General features: G+C 42.0%; 1 protein-coding gene across 9 annotated transcripts in view; it reads left to right on the top strand.

Moving 5' to 3' along the window:
- The window catches only part of FOXN3 (forkhead box N3), a 324200-nt gene extending 314228 nt beyond the window's left edge, over positions 1–9972 (top strand). For all 9 annotated transcript variants that reach the window (XM_019481681.2, XM_019481679.2, XM_019481683.2 and 6 more), the window contains one exon: positions 2605–9972. In XM_019481681.2, the coding sequence (XP_019337226.1) occupies positions 2605–3154 (550 nt within the window). In that variant the 3' untranslated portion in view covers positions 3155–9972. The remainder of the gene's footprint in view (positions 1–2604) is intronic.
- Positions 9973–18410: the final 8438 nt, after the last annotated feature.

Raw genomic sequence — 18410 nt, 5'->3', positions numbered from 1 at the left:
TATCTTTGTTCCACTCATATTAGCCTAACAACATCAATTATAGGCAAGTCTTTCACAGCCAGTGTTTTCCCTTCTAATCTCATTGGTACACTTCCCTTTCTTCTTGTTTCTATAACACTGTTTTTGTTCCTGTGCTGTTCTGTGGACCTCCTTCTCTTTGTTTTCCTTTTGTAGTGAATCTATGTTCCCAGAGGGAGCTATCTCCTCACAGTAGCTTACTCTCCCGCAGGACACTGCCTCTGTCTGTAATCCTAGGCATTTTCTTCACTCTTTTTTTTTATGCTTTTCAAAAGGAGGAGAGTTTTGAGCAAGTCCCTTGGGTCGAGGTTTTTGCTCCAAATTATAGTCCATTTGTGTAAAAGCAAACTACCAGAGTCTCAAGGGGGTTGGGGTCGCCAAGCAGCAGTTTTTAGTGACTTGTGGCTGCTCTCTACTATGTAACTGTTGCTTTTTAAATAGTCTTTCAGGACAAACTACCAAATATGACCAATTGTAATAATATGAAAATAGGTACCTTGGTTCTAATCCAGTCTGTTAAAAACCTTGTTTGCTAGCAGTCGAGTCAGTAAGTATGCTGCTGGGGTTCCCACCTATTGTGTTCAATGTTTGTTTCTTTGGAGCAAGAATTTATTGTTGGGTTTATATTGAAGATTAGTAGCTTGTGATCTTTATTGAGCCACAGTGCTCAGATTATTAGGTGCCTAGTAAAATCAAGTAACTTTAATTTTATGCTAATTTATGATAATTTGAGCATCTTTAAATGTAAATTTAAGTTAAAAATGAAGAATATGTCATTTAAAATGCATCACAAGCTTCCTTTTAATGAATGATTTTGAAGAAGTAGGTTATAAATTCACCTTCCAACTAGTTTAGTATGGATGATTTCTTCTTTTAAGTATTTGGCATCCTTTAATGACAACCCCTGCAGTGGCAAGCCTTTGCAAAGTAAATGCAGCTGGCTTGATGCACAATCATGAATGACATTGCATTTAGTTATTAATAATTGAAGGCGCTTTGTCTCTTCCTTCTGGGTCCTGTATATAATTTATGGATCATAAACCTCCTCTAAAATCTAGGGGAAAAATTAAATTTTACTGAGCAGAAGGGGCTAGTGAGAGACTTTCTGTGCTAATAGCCAGCTCACTTATTTACACATTTCCTCAGAAATATACTGAATACAAAACCTAGAATGACTGATTTGCTTTCTTCCAGCCTTGTTTTTATCATTGATTCTTGAAAGCTTATTTCCTACTTCAGCAGTCTTCAAGAGCATTAGTGTTTTGATATATAGCATATATGACATTCTACACAACTAATTTCTCTTCCATATTATGAAACACTGTCCCATACCTTTCAGAAATGAATAAAGATGTACTTTTTTCCTGTAAAGAAATCACTTCCAGAAATGAGGTCTATCCACTGGAAAGCTGAGCAACTTTCTGATTACTTAAAATAAAGGGAAAGAAAATGCTTTTTTTGATCTTTGCCACTTGCCATTCTTCTTGAGTTTCTTTGAAAGTAACCTTTAACCTTCACTCCTATTGCAACACTGGCTTGAAAAACTAGAAGTATTCTAGCTTCCAAATGAATAATGTCATGGTGGCCTTGCTTATTTAACAGTAGTTTTTCAAATTACACTGAATATGGCTATGCATTTCTCTCTTAGTAGTCAGGGGTCTGATCACCTGAGTGCTGATTACTCCAGTCCAATTATGTTCACGAAGAGTTGAAAGCATTTAGTACTGCACTAGATTAGGCTCCATTTTAACATATTTGCTAAAGTCAGGACAGTTCCTGTAAGTCGGTGGTAATATTCCCAGTGACTTGCACTGGAATGGGAAGGAAGACATTGATCCTTTTTGGCTTTTAACAAAAAGAACTTCTTTTCACTATTTATTATTCTCAAAGTATCCTATTGGAAGTTTGTGTTTCTGGACCTTGTGGCCCAGTTGCAAGTATGTCTCCTCTTTTGATAGAGTAAATTGGTCTTTCTTCAATGTAGGTTCTGACCAGAAAAGTGACAGAAATGACTCCCGATGCACATCTTCTCACTGTGCCTCATCAGACGTCATGACTGCCTAGTTTTATGAACATTTAGGGAATTTTGCTACTCGTGGAATCTCATCACTTCAAATTAGACCAGAACACCCCCAAATTGTTAGCAAGTGTTTTTAATTCCAGAATGTTAGGTAGTCCTGACACATGAGGAGACTAAGAGAAAATGTGTGCATGCCCAGGTCACTAAACTTTCATGTCCATCTGAAAAATAGCAAATGTTTTTGAAATATTAATTTTTATCGATGATGGATAAATATGAACTGCCCAGATATTGGTTCTTATGAGCATACGTTGATTTCTGTGTATTATGCTATTGTATATGGTTTTTGGTTTGTTTCTTTATGGGACCCAATCCAAAAATCATTTAATTTACTAGAAAAGTTTCCTGTAGTTGACCTCGGTGGGCTTTGATACAGGTTGGTTGTGATTATTTGGTGGGCAGCCATGTTTTTGGATTCTCTTCCATTAGGTTGCATTTCACACAAAAACAGCAGTATGTCCATGTGATTTCTAAGGATGTTTCCATTGATTTTTTTTTATTTACAGGAATGGGATAGCAAATTGTCGGATGCGGACAGAAAGTGAACAGTCGTGCGGCTCTCCAGTTGTTAGTGGTGATCCAAAGGAGGATCACAACTACAGCAGTGCCAAATCTTCCAACCACAGGAGCACATCGCCTGCTAGTGACTCAGTTTCCTCTTCCTCTGCTGATGATCATTATGAATTTGCTACTAAAGGCAGCCAGGACAGCAGTGAAGGAAGTGAAGTTAGCTTCCAGAGCCATGAGAGCCATAGTGAAACAGAAGAAGAGGACAAAAAGCAAAGCCGAAAGGAGACCAAGGATTCTTTAGCTGACAGTGGGTATGCGTCCCAGCACAAGAAAAGGCAACATTTACTGAAGGTGAAAAAAGTACCAAGTGACACACTGCCTCTTAAAAAGAGACGTACAGAAAAGCCTCCTGAGAGTGACGATGAGGAGATGAAAGAAGCAGCTGGATCACTCCTGCATTTAGCGGGAATTCGGTCCTGTTTGAACAACATCACCAATCGGACGGCAAAGGGGCAGAAAGAGCAAAAGGAAACCACAAAAAATTAGAACAAATCTATGATTTGTTTGAACTTAAAAAATTTTGTTTCAGCACGTCAGGTGAATTCTAATGATTTGTGGCAATATCAGCAATTTTTTTAGTTTGTTTTGTTTCTGTTTTTTCTTTATAACTTTTTTTAGTTCCTATTTCTTTTTTTCTTTTTTTTCTTTTGACCCTTAAGATTTTTATTTTTTAAAGGAGATTAAAGCCATAGAACTCATACTGACACTCAGCTAATTTACAAAAGCTTTTCATTACCTGAAGACAAAAGTAAAAAGCCAAAATTGCCATTGCTTTCTCCGGCTTGTCAAAAATGCATGGTTGAATACACAGTGACATCGGCATTAATGTGATGGGAGTACAATTGGGCACTTGGAAATCCCTAGAAGAGATGTGCATAATTTAGTATCATTCAGGCCTGGCCCTTAAGTTAAAATAATGCAGCCTTTTGATTAGGTTTATTAAATGAATGTGAATAAAGAGATTTGGGGGAAAGAAGGAGGCATGCACTCCTCAACACCAAACCCAAGGAACAGCTAGTGGCACTTGGATACAGTTGTGCCATAGAAGTCTTTGGACAACCACGGGTAGCAACTGCACATAGAGTAATGCACTGTTAGTGCTTCATATACTATATGTGGCTCATAATGTGATGACTGATAACTTTAAGTTGTGGAAAATTTGAACTGTGTATGCAATGGGTTTCAGTGATATAATGAGAAGAAATGGGGGGAGGAGAAATTGTTAGTGATATAGTTGATCATTGAATTCTGTCTTCTATATTAAATTAGAAGAATGTTTAAAAAGCCATAAGCCTGAAGATTGGCACTATGTGCAAAAAATAATATGGAAAACAAGCTATGTGTGCTAAACTGCCTGAGTAAAAAGCAGTCAAGTCTAAGCAACTACAGTAACTATTAAGGAAGGAAATGAATCAGAATCTTTTCCTGTGGATCAGAAATATTTGATCTAACTGGAAAACATGCTACAAAACCTGCCATTAGTATTATGCTGTATTTCAAAAACAGAATTAAAGCATATTGATGGATACTATAATTTTAAAAGTTCAATAAGAGCTCCTATACTGCCCTCAAAACTGAGCATGCAGTTAATGTCAGTCAGGATTCATCTGTGCAAAAATGACAACAGATTTCCAGATTCAACCAATGTAGCCAGCAGAAAATTCTGATCCACATTGCATGGATTCCTTTTCTGGGGGAGGGGGAAGGGGGGAAACACAAATAAAACAAACTTTTTAAAATTCAAAGATGACAAAGTTCTTGTAAGGTAAATAATGTATTTAGCATGAAGCATGACTTATTTTCATATAAATATAGAAAATAGAGAAAAAGGCTATGCCTCTAATTTTTAAGCCCTTAGGCTTAGAGTTTTTTGTTTTGGTTTTTTGTTTTGATTTGTTTTTTGTTTTTATTTTTTGGGTTTTTGTTTTTGTTTTTTGAAGCAGGTGTTTAAGGTTTAACCTTCTTCAGGGACAAACACTGACTGTTGGGGAACTTACTCTGCAATATTAAAAAATAAAAAAAATCTTCACGCTCTGGTAGGGCTTGGATGGTTGAATTTTACTGCCTTGTCTGCACATTCAGCCCCCTCTCCCTACTTCTCTGTTTTAAAAAACAAAGTATGTCCTTTCTCTGTCTGTACATGTGTAACATGACGCAATAATCTGAGGGCAAATTTAGTAGTGAGTGTGTATGACGGAATTAAGAGAATAATGGGAGGCTTAATTGAGGAAAATTCTGATTTGGGTCAGGAATAGGTAGGTCAGTGAATAGCTTTGCTAATTTGCCATAAGAAAATGAAGTTAGTAGATAGCTGTATTGATGGTGATCAGAAACGCAGCGCAGTGTTAGAAGAAGCGATTCAGGTAGTAGTAGTGCCCCTTGCCTGAAAATGTTGATCGTTAAATTAGCATTCCCTTTGAGAGGGGGGAGCATGTGAAATGATGTAATCTATTCCACTCCAGTTAGTAAATTTGGCATGAAAGCCATCTACACGAAGAATATTCTGAAGGCAAAAGGAGCTGAGAACCCCAGTCCTTCAACAAAATAAAACAAGCTTTTCTCTTTGAAAGGAAATGGGGCTGTATTTCTCTCTGGTGCAACTGCTTCAATCCGTAGTTATACAGGGATGAGCATAACCCATGAACAGCAAGTGATGAAAGAGCGATGTGATTGCCCAGTCAATGGAGTGAAATAATAACTGTACTCCAAGACATTTGTTTTTTACATTCAGTTTAAGAAGCGGAAGGGTTGTGAAATAAGTTACAATAAGCCTGCCAGTATTGCTCTGCAAAGCGAGTATTTTACTATGTAGAAAACACCACAACACAAGGGGGCCTCTGATTTGCCTAAGCATGTACTAGGGCCCAAGCCCAAATATATGCAAATTGAATGGTAGTCCATAGGCCAGATTCTGGAGTCTGGCAGACCTGCAAGCAACACAGATTAGGAAGGAGAGATGCAAAGACTACAGAGAACACTGGTGCTCACCTGATCTGAGGGCCACTGTGTCCAAGGTTGAATCGAGGTGTAATGTAGAGCGGCAGATAGGATGGTTCTAACTTGCCTTGGTTTAATAGCCCTGAGAGGCACAAAAAAAATGCCACTGCCAAGGATCATTGCAGCAGAGAACAGGTGCATCAGCCACATCTCTTCCTCTCAATAGAGCTACTACATGAAGGTTCCAGGGGCCTCCGTCTCCTTCCAGACCCACTGGCTCTACAGCCACAGTCTTCAGAAAGGAGGTAACACAAACACCACCAAAAAGTCTGGCCCTTGGTGTTTCATGGGGTCCTGGGGAGAGTAATTTCAACTTGAAAATACCATAACAACAACTCCCCCAGAAACTTGGTCTAGCACATGCTTGCAGTTGTGTTATTCCATCCTACCAGACTCTTTGATATAAAAAAAAATACAAAAAGTTACATTTAACATTGAGAGTAGAACTTAGTGGCTTCATGTAAGTTCCAAGCAATGACTCACTCCTCCCTGTTCTTGAGAGACAATGACATGGCTGCATGCCAGCAGGCTAAACCTGCCTTCAGTCACAACAGTAATTCCAGAGTAACTCCACTGACTATAATAATTACTCCAGATTTACCCCAGTGTTCTTGGCTGAATATATAATGAATACTATTGTTAATCACCCAAGAAAAGTCTTTTGCATAAACGCCTAATTAGACAGGTTGTCTTTTTAAAATATATATTATTTACGTAAGACTTCAAAAGCTCCCTCATAGACTTGCTGGTAAATCTAACGTTGGCAGGTATGTTTTTAAATGTGCAATTTCTCACTCCAGGATTGGTCTGCTAAGGAGATGGAGTTGTGCAATGTTATAGAAAGTGCTTTCAAAACCTTAAAGAGGAACCAGCAGTTGGGCTAGGTATCAGTGTCTCCTATAGAAAGATTTTTCAGTTTAAAAGTAATTGGTCCTGAATGCTGCCTACTGTAGTAATTGTCATCTGCTACAGGATTACAATTTGGGTTTTTTACAAAAGACTCGCAAGTCAGTGTTTAAGATGTTTGCTTTGTGCTTGATTATAACAGCATCTTTAGAACTGGTCCTGCTGCATCAGTGGACTATTCATTTTAATTAGCCAAGTGTTTTATCCATTGAATTAGAAGGACTGGTTAAGGTCTATTTAGTCCATTACATAACCAAAATGATAGAATCAATACAAAGCACTCTCAGATTCCTTTAAGAATTTAGAAAAGTTCCAGCTTTTCAATCCAGTTCTCATTTTTTTTTTAATCCAGCCAAAACTAAGTAGTAATTAGATCATCTTAGATTCTTTTGTCTGAAAATCTTTGTGTGAGAGAGACATTCTAAAGTCTCTAAAGTTCTGTTTTTCCCTCTCTCATCACTTTAAAAAACTTGCAAAATTTGTATTTCCCAAAACTGTCATGAAAAAGCTAATAAAGCAACAAATGTTCATAGGCAAGCTTCAGATGTGAGTGAATGTTTAAGGGTTGTTTGTAATCGACCAACAAATCTTTACCCTTTGAAGGAGTTATTTTGCAGGGAGAAATATTTGTAAGCCAGAGCTAATGCAGCAAATAGATTTTATTTAAGTCTGCAGGTATGATGGAATTCACTGTTTATTGCTTGTGTTCTGCCAACAATTTGATGTCCTTTTGTAAAATCACTTGGATGGAGTTTTGCCTTTTAGAAAGCTAAGCCCCAGTCTTGACCAGCTTTGCTATTTCATCAAATCTATCTTCCTGAAAACACAATTTAATTCTGATTTCACATGTGTCAAAACCAGGAGGAACTCCATGGGCATGCATGTGTTTAACTCAATTTTATGTCCAAAAAGTTCTTCCTGTTTTGCACTAATGGGAGAAGAGAATCCCCAAATAGATGCATCCCACTGAATTCCTGGCCATGGAGGAACCTGTAGGCCAGATCCCTTGTTGGGATAAGGTGGAATAAAAGGAAGCATAATGGAGTTATGTCAGTTTCCATTGGCAGAGAATTTGCTCCTAAATCAGCCAGTATATGGGCAAAAAATTCCCAAAATGTCTAAGTCCCATTCTCAATAGAAATCTATTGATTTTTAATGAGACTTTGACTCCTAAGTCACTAAAGGTCAGGTACTCGAGTGCCTAAAGGTGTAGATTGTTGCCTACTGCAACTTTGAGCCTGAAGATTGAACTCTATTGGTGGTGAGTGTGATCAGCTACTTGAGCACTCAGGCCTAGCAGATGGCTACCTGCACCTTTAGGCACCTTAATACCTAAAACATCTGACCCTATGGCTCTTAGAAATGCATTTAACATTGTCAGCTAGGTTCAGTTTGAGTTACAAATACAATTTACTTCCCTTCATTGAGAAGAACGTAAACCCAAGTTCTGTCAGGTGGGGCACTGCTGCCTGAATAGCCCTTTTAAAAAATAGAAATAAGAAATTTTTTTAAATATCCTATTGACTTTGCCACCAAAAAAGCATTTGAATCATACATACTCTTGATTGTAACAGTATCAGTGTTGACAGTCTGACCAATTATGTCTTTAGTATTGTTCTTCACAGCCCTCCAGTAATATATCAAACACTGTTATGCACATAATGCAGCACTGTGATCTAATTTAAATAATACTTTTTTATTATTTATACTACTCTGTGTAATATACATCAACACTTTGCTATATAATCTAAGTGATAACCCTCTTCTTAGTTATCTGCCAAACTTTGAACTTCAGTTTGGTTTCTATTGCAGTTAGTTACAACGTTGTAATGATGTCTCTTTCCTTTGAAATGGAATGTGTAAATCAAACTATAAACATTGTGTGTTGTATTTCGGGCTGACGTTTATAAGGATTTACACACAACATTTGGTGTTCGGTATAAATCTGCATATACTTTTGTGAATTCATCTGTTAATCCCCTTTCATTTAGGAAGTATTAATTGACAGTGGTTTATTAGGGTCTTTTTATTTTTACATTTTTATTTTTAGTACTGGTTATTCTTGAATTAAGCACAGACTTGTCAGCTGGGTTGCTTTATCATTGATAATGTACATGACCTTAGAATTCTTCCACAGTTCAGCAAACAAGTACTAGCTTCACTGACCAAAAAAAAAGTCTTGACCTGATGTGTCTATGGTGCTGTATTTTGCTGGTGTACATTTAAAATCAGAAATGAGTTAACAAAGGTCACTTCAGAGTTGTGCTAGCAAGTAGCCTTTCCTCTTTTTTGTTAGTGTTGAAACCAAGAATATTTTACCTGAAAATACATATTTGGGTTTATTCTACTGTATTTATACTCATTGCATTTGCAATGAGTATAGGTTGGGATTTCTATTCCTTTTGCAAATAAGGTGAAATTTACTCAGGACCTGATCTACAGTCCATTTGAAATCAGTGGGAGGGTTTTATTTTTGTCTCTGGTTGGATTTTTGGGGGGTTGACTTCACTGGATTTTAGATCAGACCATCAGTGCTGAAGGGCTGTCATTTAAGGGTTTAAATGCTGCATAGCACCGTTCACTGGTTAAATTTCACCAGTCTGATCTTCCATATTGGATGTTCAGATTCTAATATGGTTGATAATAGCTAGAAATTGGACTTCATTCTTTCATTACTGTGGCCTGAAATCCCATTATCTATTTTTGTAGCTCAAATAAGACTGAAATTTAGTGCATTTTTAAGTTAATTGAACATTGTACATTTCTTCAGTATGTGTGTGGGACAATTAAAAGTAATACCTGTATTTGATAGCCAATTCTATGACTGCATCATTCACACTCACTACTTAAACTGCCATGGTGTAAAATGTTAAGGGGGGAGGGGGAAATGATTTGTGTGTGTATGAAAAGCATTATAAACTTGTACATTTTTTATACTCTGTAATTTCTGAAATATTTTGTTTTACAGAAAAAAAGTGATAAAGCAATCAAAAGACCAAGAGGTTTAATATCAATGCTTAAGGGTCACATGACCTTAACTGGCCAATAAGTGAATTCAGTACAGTAATAAGCCAATTTTTTTTTACTGTATTGACATCAAACTGCCAATTTCATCAATATTAAAATAAGAACTGTGATGGGGGAATGAACAGTGATGTTAAGTTGTTTTTGTGTTTACCTAAATGAGCAGTCCGAAGGCAAGTGCAATCAGCCAATCTTTAGGAAATATGAAAATATTGATTTAGAGGCATACTTGCATTTTACATTTTCTTGATGTGTAATCATATTGCCAAAGACAAACTATTTCATCATTATTATTGTAAATAACACTTTCCCAAAACCTACCATAAAGTTTCTGTGATGTATTGTCTTCCAGTTGCAATAAAAATTACTGAGTTGCATCAATCGAATAATTGTAGTTTTGTGTACAGTGGCTTTAAAGGTCACTGCTTTATGATTTCTCATTGTTTTTATTCAATGTGGTGATGATCCCACTTGCACATTCTTTGTATTAGGTGATATTCATGAAATCCACTAGCTGCTAACATCCTGATCATGTCCAGATGAATAAATACAGTATGGAATGTGTCATCTGGATGAAAACGCCCATAATTGTTTTCCTCTTTTCCATTTTATGTTTCTGTAACTTAACTGACTTTACTGGAGTTACATGTCTGCATTTTTTTTCTTTTGACTCTCAATTGTTTTATACCATCCTCTCAGATTTTTCTGTGCAATGTTGCTTCCAGACTGGTAGGCCAAATTCAAATTTTTACTAGTGCAAATCCCAAGCAACTCCATTGCCTTGTTCTTTCTAGGTCTGTTCATCTAAGCAAATGCAGATAAACTGCTCAAAATTGGATTTGCAGAAATGCATGCCCACACTAAATTGCTAGACATCTAATAGGCACAGCCAGGTTTTTCAAACACACTGAGCTTCCAATAGCTCCCAGTGACTTCCATGGGAATAGGGACTGCTGTTTGCTCACAGTTTTGGAAAACCAGGCCATGTATTTGATGCCTGAAAGTGGATTTAGCAATCTGATTCATTTTAGGAATTCATTTTAATTCTAGGCCTCTGGCTTCAATTTAGAAAATTAACAATAAAGGGTGAACAAAACTGTTAGCCCTCTTTTTAGGCCCTCTTTTTCTGATTTGTACAATTCTATGGATAAACCAGAGCCCTCTCCATTTTGAAAGTGCCATGCATCAACATGGAGCCCTCAATATTTATAGATTATGCTTCTAAAAGATTAAAAAATAAAAAGGAACACACGCCTTATCTTCAGCCATCCCATAATTTCTTTCAAAGCCATTTCAGAGGCACTGGTGGGGTAAAATTTCTTGCTGTTCAATAAGGACTTAACTGTGGCTCCCTTAACTAAGCTGTTTTGGAGCCACTTATATAAACATTCTTTTCCATAATACACCTTTACAATGTGTGTTCTCAGTAGTTGGTATTAGATACCATTACAATAGGCATCTGATGGATGAGAGAGATATAGACAGGTATTGGAGAGAGGAGAGAAAGAAACAAACTTCCTGAATATACACAAAGAGCATGTGCATAAATGCCCAAAGAACATGTGCATGGCCAGTATCTGGTTGGGCAACTGATACTTCAGTGTATTGCCTGAAAACACTTCAAGTTGTAACCTGTTATCAGCCTCCAGCACTACTGCAACAACAAAGGGAAAAAACCCCACAGACAAGATGAAATGAAAGGTGACCAGTGAGAAGAAAAAAACACTAAACTATCCTATGGACTGTTTTCCTCTAATGGATCCCCCCTCCCTTCTACTGTAAGTTAAGCAACTCTCAGGCAGCTTCTTCTGCCAGTGGACTGGTAATGATGATATACGTGCAAAGTGGAGACCGGCAGACACTTCAGCTCCTGAAAAGAACCCCACTCTTCGGGACTTGTCACCGTACAAGAATTGCCTATTATGCCTGGCATTGACACACAAATGTTTCATTCACTGCTAGCCAGCACTGGGAGGGGGGGCAAGGATCTTGAGGATTTTATCAATTGGAGGAAAAGGAGGTCAGAAGCAATGCAGTTCTAGCATTATATGGGAGGTGTATGTTTTAATTCCAACTCTACTACAGACCTTTCTGGGCAACCTTGAGCACATCATTTACTTTGAGTGCCTAGGTGTCTCACCTGTAAATGGGAAGACATTTGCCTCTCAGAAGAATTCAAAGCAGCCTGAAGGCTCTTTGGGCTAGATCCAAGAAAGGACTTGGGTGCCTACAAGTTAGGGTGTTGTTACATGTTACAATTTTCATGTGCTAACTCAAAAGACTGTTAGGCAATATTCAAGTTGGTATGTGCTGTGAGCAGTTCTACATTACAGGTTAATACCCTCTCTAACAGGTACAGCTCTGACTTGCCACTAGATGGCTGGGGAACAGGGGCATGGCTAGGAGCTGCTGAGTCTGCTCTGTGATTGCTTGGGTCTCCAGTGGCTTCCCCCTCACCTCCCCAAACCTCTGCGGTTCCCTGGCTCTCCCTGGGTCTGTCAGTCCCAGGCAGTAGAGTTCTGGATGGGGGGAGGGCTTGCAGGGGTGCATGTGAGGATACTGGGGGACCACAAACTGTTAATAATGGCCCCATGGAGCAAACTGATATTACTGTAACATGTGCTGCTTAACACAAACTGCAGATAATCCTTGCCCAAAGAGGTATAACTCTGAGATGCTCAGAGGTCATTGAGCTCCTCTTTTCGCATCTTAAGAGCATTTAATACATGGGAATGGTAACATCTGACAATACCCTTAGGTGCTAGGATACCTAACTTCTTATTGCCTTCAATACAGAAGAAGAGCATGCTGTGATGCTTGAGGCTCTGCTTGAACCCTCACAAAAAATCAGATATGAAATGAAATGGGTGGGAAAAGGCTTGGCTTGCCCAGTCACAAATACAATTTTCTCTGGCATCTCTAAATCAATAAATGGTGAATGCTAGAGAGAGTAAAGAACTGGAGAGAGATCACTCTAGAGATATCCAGTTCAATGGTAGCCCTCTAGCATTCACCATTGCCATTGTCAGAGACAGATACTGGGCTAGATGGATCATTGGTCTGACATGGTATGAAACTTAACATTCTTAAAAGCAGTCCTTTCCCAGGGTAGGTTCAGTCCCACATCTCCCACTTCCCTGGAGAGTTTTGTATCTACTAGGGTATAAGTTATTTTGGATGGGTATGCACCCATTCCTCCCCGTGAAGCTATGTTGTTGCAGAGCACAATGCAAAATTCTTTTGGGCAAGATGGAAGTGAGAGAGAGAATAAGCGGGAGCACGATTGTCACCTAGGACACTCCTGGAGTGGGTGGAGTCTTCTCCCAGGACTGTTTTCCGTATATTTTATAGTTATCAGCCCTTATATAAATGTGTTTACAGTTTTCTTGCCTTGTAGTCCCTGTGCTGCTATATGTAAACTAGCGTTACACTGCAGTGATGTCTTCTCAGCTCCCTTGGGCCATCCAGATGGAACCCCTCAGAAGGTGTGACAGAGGAAATACCTAGTTTTTCTATCCTAGGTTTAGCCTAGGTATGAACTGGCTGCTGAACTGCTCAGTGCTGTCATGAATAGGATAGGCCTGGGCATATCCAGGGGTAGCACTATTAGCAGCTATTTAAATTCAAAGCATAAAGCCCTTATAAGGTTAAGCAGCAAATGACCAGGAAGCTTTAGGATCACAGTTCTGGATTTTAGGCATCCCATTCCTCTTTTTTTTTTTGGATCTAGCCATAGGGATCTAAAGCAGAGGAAGTCCTGAAGAGAAACAGTAGGGCCAGTCCACCTCAGAAAGCCTAGGCTGCTGTTTTGAACTTGCTATTAAAGTCAAATCCAGAGAAGTCAAATCCAGAGAAGATAGTGAGTTTGGACATTTAACTCAGGGACTATGTGTTCTTTGAGGTTGGGATAGGGACTTGGATGGGTCCATCAGAACAGTAAAATGGACCTGGGAGTAGGACTTTTCTTTTAAAGATGTCAGTTTGAATTCCTTTTTCAGTCAGAAGGTTGTGTGTGCTCAGGGTTCAATTCTGCTCTTTCTTTTTTTTTTTTAATACAGCCACAACTCCTAAACTAGGGACAGACATTTCACATAAACCAGTTTAAATGATCGGAATTGGTTTAAACCTGTAACAGAACAGATGTTCAGTGCCTATAAACCAGTTTGAAAATGGCTGAAACCCATTTGAGATAAACCTAGTTGAATGTAGTATCAGACTTAACTGATTTGGCTCAAACCGGTTTATGCAATGTCTGTCTCAGACCCCTTGCTGGTTTAAGATAAACCAGACTCTTCCAGCATCCCGGCATGCTCTCTGGGCTCTCTGCTCCACAGCAGGGCTGGCTCCTCTCCTCTGCTCCCCAGCTGGAGCTCTGGCAGAGACTTGCAGGAATAGCAGGGTCTGCCTGGCTTCCTCCTACCCTATCCCCCCCCATCCCTCAGTGCTCAAGCAGGAAATCCCCCCCTCCTTCCCATCTCCCACAGCAGGGACCCCAGCCCCATGGACCCTACGCATGTGGTATGCTATCTAATGCAGACGTGTGTGTCTCCAATTTCACTGGGCCAGCCAGAACAGAGACCCCTTAGGGCTGTCTGGAGCTAATCAACAGCTCATTTGGCAAGTTGTTTAAGAAGAGTTTGAAGTAACGGAAAGAAGCTATTCTTTTGCTGATCAGGTGATAAACACTGTTATCAGCCCCCTGCTCATTTGCTCCCTTGTTAGTTTGCTTCAGACAGTATAAAGAAGCAAGGAGGGAGTTCCATATCATCAACAGATGCATGCACTGCATTCCCTTCCCCCACCTTGCCTCAGAGTGCTAGCAGGAGACTGGGGTCTGGCAACACTCCTGCTCCTTGAGCAGTCAGCAGGGAAAAGCTTGGGATGGTGTAGGTAGACCTCCCTAATCAGAACATCCTGCTGGGGCCTGGCCTTACCCCTCCTCAGATCAGCACTAAGCAAGGGAAGGGAGGGCTGCTCTTGCACCCCGCCCCCCCCCGCCAGCTTCTAGCCTGAGCGACTACAGGTATGTGCCTGTATTTCCTCAGTCCAGAGAGAATGTCTTTCTGGTTACAAACCAGTTCAGCCTAGCCAGGTTAGACTAACTTGCAAATCATAGATTCATAGAATCATAGAAGTAGGGTTGGAAGGGACCTTGTAGATCTTCAAGTCTGACCCCCTGCCTGGGCAGGAGAGAAACTGGGCTCAAGTGACCCCAGCCAGGTAGGCATCGAGCCGCTTCTTAAAGACACCCAGGGTAGGAGCCAGCACCACTTCCCTTGGAAGTTGGTTCCAGATCCTAGCTGCCCTAACTGTGAAGTAGTTCCTATGGATGTCTGATATAAACCTACTCTCCAACAACTTGTGGTCGTTATTCCTTGTTATCCCGGGGGGCGCTAGGGGAAACAAGGTCTCCTCCAACCCCTTCTGGTCCCCGCTAGTGAGTTTATAGATGGTCATAAGGTCCCCCCTCAGCCTTCTCTTGTGAAGGCTGAACAGGTTCAGGTCCCGTAGCCTCTCATTGTAGGGTCTGCCCTGCAGTCCCCAGATCATGCGGCTGGCCCTCCTCTGGACCCTCTCAGTGTTGTCCACATCCCTCTTGAAGTGGGGTGTCCAGAACTGGACACAGTACTCCAGCTGTGGCCTGACCAGTGTCACGTAGAAGGGGAGGATCCCTTCCTTAGCCCTACTTGAGATGCACCTGTGGATACACGATAAGGTCCGGTTAGCCCTGCCAACCGTGACCTCACATTGTCGGCCCATAGATTCATAGATGTTAGGGTCGGAAGGGACCTCAATAGATCATCAAGTCCGACCCCCTGCATAAGCAGGAAAGAGTGCTGGGTCTAGATGACCCCAGCTAGATACTCATCTAACCTCCTCTTGAAGACCCCCAGGGTAGGGGAGAGCACCACCTCCCTTGGGAGCCCGTTCCAGACCTTGGCCACTCGAACTGTGAAGAAGTTCTTCCTAATGTCCAATCTAAATCTGCTCTCTGCTAGCTTGTGGCCATTATTTCTTGTAACCCCCGGGGGCGCCTTGGTGAATAAATACTCACCAATTCCCTTCTGTGCCCCCGTGATGAACTTATAGCCAGCCACAAGGTCGCCTCTCAACCTTTTCTTGCGGAGGCTGAAAAGGTCCAGTTTCTCTAGTCTCTCCTCGTAGGGCTTGGTCTGCAGGCCCTTAACCATACGAGTGGCCCTTCTCTGGACCCTCTTTAAGTTATCCACATCCCTCTTGAATTGCGGCGCCCAGAATTGCATGCAGTACTCCAACTGCAGTCTGACCAGCACCCGATAGAGGGGAAGTATCACCTCCTTGGACCTATTCGTCATGCATCTGCTGATGCATGATAAAGTGCCATTGGCTTTTCTGATGGCTTCATCACACTGCCGACTCATGTTCATCTTCCAGTCCACTAAGACTCCAAGATCCCTTTCCACTTCCATGCCACCCAGCAGGTCATTCCCTAGGCTGTAGGTGTGCTGGACATTTTTCCTCCCTAGGTGCAGCACTTTGGATTTCTCCTTGTTGAACTGCATTCTGTTTTTTTCTGCCCACTTGTCCAACCTGTCCAGGTCTGCCTGCAGCTGTTCCCTGCCCTCTGGCGTGTCCACTTCTCCCCATAGCTTTGTGTCATCTGCAAACTTGGACAGAGTACATTTTCACTCCCTCGTCCAAGTCGCTGATGAAGACATTAAAGAGTATCGGTCCAAGGACCGAGCCCTGCGGGACCCCACTGCCCACACCCTTCCAGGTCGAAGCCGACCCATCCACCACGACTCTCTGGGTGCGACCCTCCAGCCAATTCGCCACCCACCGGACTGTGTAGTCATCCAAGTCACAGCCTCTTAACTTGTTCACCAGTATGGGGTGGGATACCGTATCAAAGGCCTTCCTGAAGTCTAAGTATACGACATCCACCCCTCCTCCTGTGTCCAGGCATTTCGTAACCTGGTCATAAAAAGAGACTAGATTGGTCAGGCACGATCTGCCTGCCACGAACCTGTGCTGGTTTCCCCTCAGCATAATTTATCCTGCCGGGTTCATCTTGGAGTCAATGATGACTCCAAGATCCCTTTCTGCCTCTGTGCTCTCAAGAAGGGAGTTTCCCATCTTATAAGTGTGCTGCCGGTTACTACTGCCCAAGTGCAGCACCCTGCACTTGTCAGTATTGAAACGCATCCTGTTTTTGTTAGCCCACCCTTGCAACCTATCCAGGTCTTTCTGCAGTCTTTCCCTCCCTACTAGCGTTCCCACCTCACCCCAAATTTTGGTATCATCAGCAAATTTGAACAGGTTGCTTTTCACCCTGTCGTCCAAATCGCTGATAAAGAAATTGAACAGCGCGAGTCCAAGGACCGAGCCCTGGGGGGCTCTGCTGCCCACTTCCCCCCAGGTCGAATATGACCCATCCACCACCACCCTCTAAGTACGACCCTTCAGCCAATTAGCAATCCATCTGACCGTGTAGGCATCGATGCCACAGTCACCTAGTTTTTTAATGAGGATGGGGTGGGAGACAGTGTCAAAGGCCTTGCTGAAGTCTAGAAAGACTACATCCATGGCGACACCTGCATCCAATGCTTTTGTGACCTGATCGTAAAAGGCAATCAGGTTGGTCTGACATGACCTGTCCTTAATGAAACCATGCTAGTTGCCCCTCAGCATCATTCCCGATGCCAGCCCATCACAGATGTGCTCCTTGATGATCTTCTCAAAGAGTTTCCCCAGGATTGAGGTAAGACTGATGGGCCTATAGTTGCCCGGGTCCTCTCTCCTCCCTTTTTTCAAGATGGGGACCACATTGGCTATCTTCCAATCATCTGGCACCTGGCCCGAGCACCACGAGCGCTCATAAAGCCGTGCCAAGGGCCCAGCAATAACCCCTGCTAGCTCCCTCAACACCCTGGGGTTGAGAGCATCTGGACCTGCTGACTTGAACACGTCCAGCCCCTCCAGAAGCACTCTAACCCGGTCCTCCTCAACCTTAGGTCTTGAGGCATGCCCCTCCAGTCTGTCCTGAAACACAGTGGGGGAGTCCCAGTCCCTGCACAAGAAAACGGAGGTGAAGAATTTGTTAAAGATGTCTGCCTTCTCCTCTGGCGCAACCACCAGATTGCCCAGTGCATCTTGCAGGGGCCCCACATTTCCCGGTGCCTTCTTCATCCTCCCTATATATTTGAAAAAGGACTTTTTATTATCTTTGATCTTGGATGCTAGTCCTAGCTCTATGTCCGCCTTAGCTTTCCTAACAGCCCCCCTACAGGCCCAAGCAGTGGAGGTATACTCTCCTTTGGAGATAGCCCCCCACCCCCCCTTCCACCGGGTGTATGCCGCCTTTTTGGCAACCAGGCATTCCCAGACTTCCTTGGTGAACCAGGGAGGCTTTTGGGCATTCTTGCCTCCCTTGCTTCTTGTTGGGATTGTCACCCCTTGGGCCCTGAGTATCGTCTCCTTAAGGAACGACCACTCATCTTGAGCGCTGAGTTCCCCTGCCCTCGAGAACCCCAGCTCCTCTCCCACCAATCTCCTCAACTCGTTGAAGTTGGCCCTCTTGAAGTCTAGGGCTACCACCTTGCTTCAGGCCCTTGACACCCTGCGCTGGATGATGAATTCCAGCAAGCGATGATCGCTATCACCCAGGTGGTCCAGGACCTGGAGCCCCCTTACCAGATCATCACCTTTGGCCAGGACCAGGTCCAACAGGGCATTTCCTCTGGTGGAACTGTGCACTTCCTGGGTTAAGTGGAGGTCCTGTATCTCGGCCAGGAACCTCCTGGAACGGTCCGACCTGGCTGACTGCTCCTCCCAG

The sequence above is a fragment of the Alligator mississippiensis genome, chromosome 2 (assembly GCF_030867095.1).
Source record: "Alligator mississippiensis isolate rAllMis1 chromosome 2, rAllMis1, whole genome shotgun sequence".
Classification (NCBI taxonomy): domain Eukaryota; kingdom Metazoa; phylum Chordata; order Crocodylia; family Alligatoridae; genus Alligator; species Alligator mississippiensis.
The sequence above is the reverse complement of the archived record's forward strand: the minus strand, read 5'-3'. Positions and strand labels throughout refer to the sequence as shown.